The sequence below is a fragment of the Entelurus aequoreus genome, linkage group LG20, assembly GCF_033978785.1.
Source record: "Entelurus aequoreus isolate RoL-2023_Sb linkage group LG20, RoL_Eaeq_v1.1, whole genome shotgun sequence".
Lineage (NCBI taxonomy): Eukaryota > Metazoa > Chordata > Actinopteri > Syngnathiformes > Syngnathidae > Entelurus > Entelurus aequoreus.
Genome location: NC_084750.1, coordinates 50,089,980 through 50,093,472, shown reverse-complemented (window position 1 = coordinate 50,093,472; position 3,493 = coordinate 50,089,980). Strand labels below are relative to the sequence as shown.

Here is a 3,493-nt window from a genome sequence, read left to right as displayed (position 1 = left end):
GATATCTTGATTGTTTGTTATGCTGGCCCTTGACCCACCAGGGAGCGTATAAATAACCAACGTTAGACCAAGTCTGAGCTTTTCTTTTTTTCCTGCTCAGGAAGAGACCACCGTAGTTTCTCCGGAGAAACTGTCTGTGTGCATGGCAATTCAATCCAACCTTGTACCATTTGATTATGACTAAATAAAACTCTTGTGATAAATTGTCTTTTGTTCCTGTTTAAGATTTGGACATTCTACTACAGATGCATTAACCATCGACCTGCTCAGTGGCCTTGTGGTTAGAGTGTCTGCCCTGAGACTGGAAAGTCGTGAGTTCAAACCCTGGCCGAGTCATACCAAAGACTATAAAAACGGGACCCATTGCCTCCCTGCTTGGCACTCAGCATCAAGGGTTGGGGGTTAAATCACCAAATGACTCCCAAGCGCGACCTCCGCTGCCCTCACCTCCCAGGGGGTGAACTTGGGGATGGGTCAAATGCAGAGGATCATTTCACCACACCTAGTGTGTGACTACCGTTGGGACCTTAACTTTAACTTACATAGGGACTGTGAATGATTCCAAAAAGTGCAGTTCCCCTTGAAATGAGAAAATAGAACAACAAGATATCATGTGAAGTGAAATGAATTATATTTATATAGCGCTTTTCTCTAGTGACTCAAAGCGCTTTACATAGTGAAACCCAATATCTAAGTTACATTTAAAGCAGTGTGGGTGGCACTGGGAGCAGGTGGGTAAAGTGTCTTGCCCAAGGACACAACGGCAGTGACTAGGATGGCAGAAGCTGGGATCGAACCTGGAACCCTCAAGTTGCTGGCACGGCCACCCTACCAACCGAGCTATACCGCCCCAAGTAACAAGAACAGAATATATGAATAATAAAATGCCTCAAAGCAAATGTGATGAATTCATCTTAATACTGTCCTTTTTCAGGCTTTCCCTTTTGAAGGGCAAAGTCCTTGCAGGGTCTTTTGTCCTAATGACTGTCTGGTTAAAGTGAGGTGACTATAATTTAGGAAAACTATTTATTTACAAATGGACTAGAATAAGTCACTCATTTTTAAGTTGGGATATAATTAAAATAATGAAGGATGAAGTGATTAATAAATGTTTAATATAGATTAGAATAGGCCGTGCAACTAATCATATGTCCTGAGTTCCAGTTGAAACTGGGTGCAAGTTCATGCCCACGCACATACACTCTTATCGCCCACATTCTTGCCACTGTTTACGTGGCTTCTTGGCCCAGGTCTGAAGGACAACACCAGATATGAAGTCAGAGTCCAGGGAGAAAAAAGCAGCAGAAGGAACCTTCCTGGTGTTACCTGACGGCACGACCACCAAGCTGCGACACCACTACAAAGGCTCCTCCATGCTCGTGCTCGTACCACCTGGCTTGGTAGGCTCGTACCCGCCTACCAAGCCAAAGACTTAGGTCCACTGGACCGACACGCAAATAGCACATTTTCAACACTCCCCGTTGTCGGTTAAAAACATAGCTATGGGCTGCACTTTGGACACACCTGCTGTAGGAGCTAGCAGCTACACAACAGCTAAGCTAAAACTGCACATTTTAGCATATCAAATAATTATAGTTGCTTAATACGTACACAAAGTCTCCAAAACAGAAGTCTGACAGAAAGTATCCAGTAACAAACGTGTCCGCATGGTTCAACTTTCTGCGCCATGAGCTTGACTTAATGAATTATTGTGGCCACTAGGTGTTGTGAAAGATCAAATTACCATTGCAAAAGCATCCGTCATAAGTTTAGTGTTTTTCTTATATGTGTGTCAATATGTGTAAGCATCCTTTGTGGCTTTCACCAGTAGCTAGCTATCGCTATAAGGGTCAGTCGATATCGCTTTGGGGTCCGCAACCCTAATGCCGCCCTCCAGTGGTCCACAGAGGCTGAAAAGGCTTTCATTGACCTCAAACATGACCTGTCCTCCACCTCCGCTTTTGCTGCCCTTTTTCTTGGATGTTTCTGAAAGTGCCTTTTTTCAGAAACAAAAGGGGGAGGAAGTGTGGGGGGAGCGGGAAGAGCTGGACGAAGTGGCTGGGGAGAGGGAAGTCTGGGCTTCCCTGCTTAGGCTGCTGCCCCCGCGACCCCACCTCGGATAAGCGGAATCAAGATGGATGGATGGAGGAAATGACTGCTGTCTGATAATCACATTAATAACACAATAACAATTATGTGTCTGAGTACACCTTTTAATCACAATTAATCTAACACGTCATGTTCATGATGAAATATAAAGTTAGTAAACATGTGAGAGTAAGAAGTAAACAAACCTGTTCTGTGTAACACAACTTGAGGTTTCTTGAAAACAGCGTCCAGTAGTTGACGTAGTCTTTTGTTGTCTTCTTTGGTCCGAGAAAGTTCCTCTTTGTACTCTGCTATCGTTCTTTCACACATTTTCACACAATTACAACACTTTACACTCACACTTGATCTTAACTAAGCGATGTGTTGATCAAATCCGCGTCTCTTTGTTAGCAGCTAACAAGCTAAGCTAACTAGCATGCTAAGCTAACTAGCGCGCTAAAACAATTAGTATGCAAAGCTAACTAGCGCACTAAAACAAGTAGCAAGCTAAGCGGGCCTAATAATGTCCAAAGTTGAGTGAGACGAGTGGAGTTTATCCTGACACGGAGGATGAATAAAGTGTAGTTAGTAGCGAGGCTTAGAAGCGTGTGTGGAGTAAAGGAGGACTTTGCTGCAAAGCGCATATCCTCCACGCATGCGTCACTTAGGGGCGGGGCCAAAGAGACAGAGTGATGGGCAAGTCATGAACGAACCATTCAAAATGTATGTTTTCATGGTGTCTACACAAAAAACATGACAACAAATGATATTTCCAAATATATCGAACGTATTTGACTTTTAATCAGGTATATATAAAAATAATGAAAAAGTATTGTTATTAATGCACTTATTTTCGCTCTTTTTATCTGCCCCACATGTTTTATAGTGTTGTATGCTCATAATGTATTATCTAACCACAAAGATGGACCACTATTTATAAGAACTGGCTGTTGGCTTGCCTTACACAGTCCTACAGAACATGTGATTTCCTATTCCAGCAGATACTATACTTGAAATTACAAACAACCGAACATCAGACTGTAGAACATTGTGTCATCTAGTTATTAACAATTTTAGCAGCTTTGGTTCATTATCATCCATTATACAGATGTGAATACAAATGTGAGTTGTGTGGAAGAAATTAAAGTAATATGAAGGAATAAAATAAGCTTCATCAATCAATCAATCAATGTTTATTTATATAGCCCTAAATCACAAACGTCTCAAAGGGCTGCACATCTCCTCTCTAAAATGATTTTGTGTATAATCTCTCAAATCTCCTGTTTTCATTTTGAAGTTTACACAAAGATGAAGATGAAAGTAAAAAGGGTGACGTGCTTTTGAAGAAGGAATAATTATTTGCAAGTAATTTCTCAGTTTGGTGGTTTTGATAAGACAGAAATAT

At 41.6% G+C, this 3,493-nt stretch overlaps 1 protein-coding gene across 4 annotated transcripts in view; it reads right to left on the bottom strand.

Moving 5' to 3' along the window:
• The window catches only part of LOC133636338 (gastrula zinc finger protein XlCGF48.2-like), a 359,822-nt gene extending 357,067 nt beyond the window's left edge, over positions 1 to 2,755 (bottom strand). For all 4 annotated transcript variants that reach the window (XM_062030295.1, XM_062030296.1, XM_062030297.1 and 1 more), the window contains exon 1: positions 2,295 to 2,755. In XM_062030295.1, the coding sequence (XP_061886279.1) occupies positions 2,295 to 2,418 (124 nt within the window). In that variant the 5' untranslated portion in view covers positions 2,419 to 2,755. The remainder of the gene's footprint in view (positions 1 to 2,294) is intronic.
• Between the last annotated feature and the right edge of the window lie 738 nt (positions 2,756 to 3,493).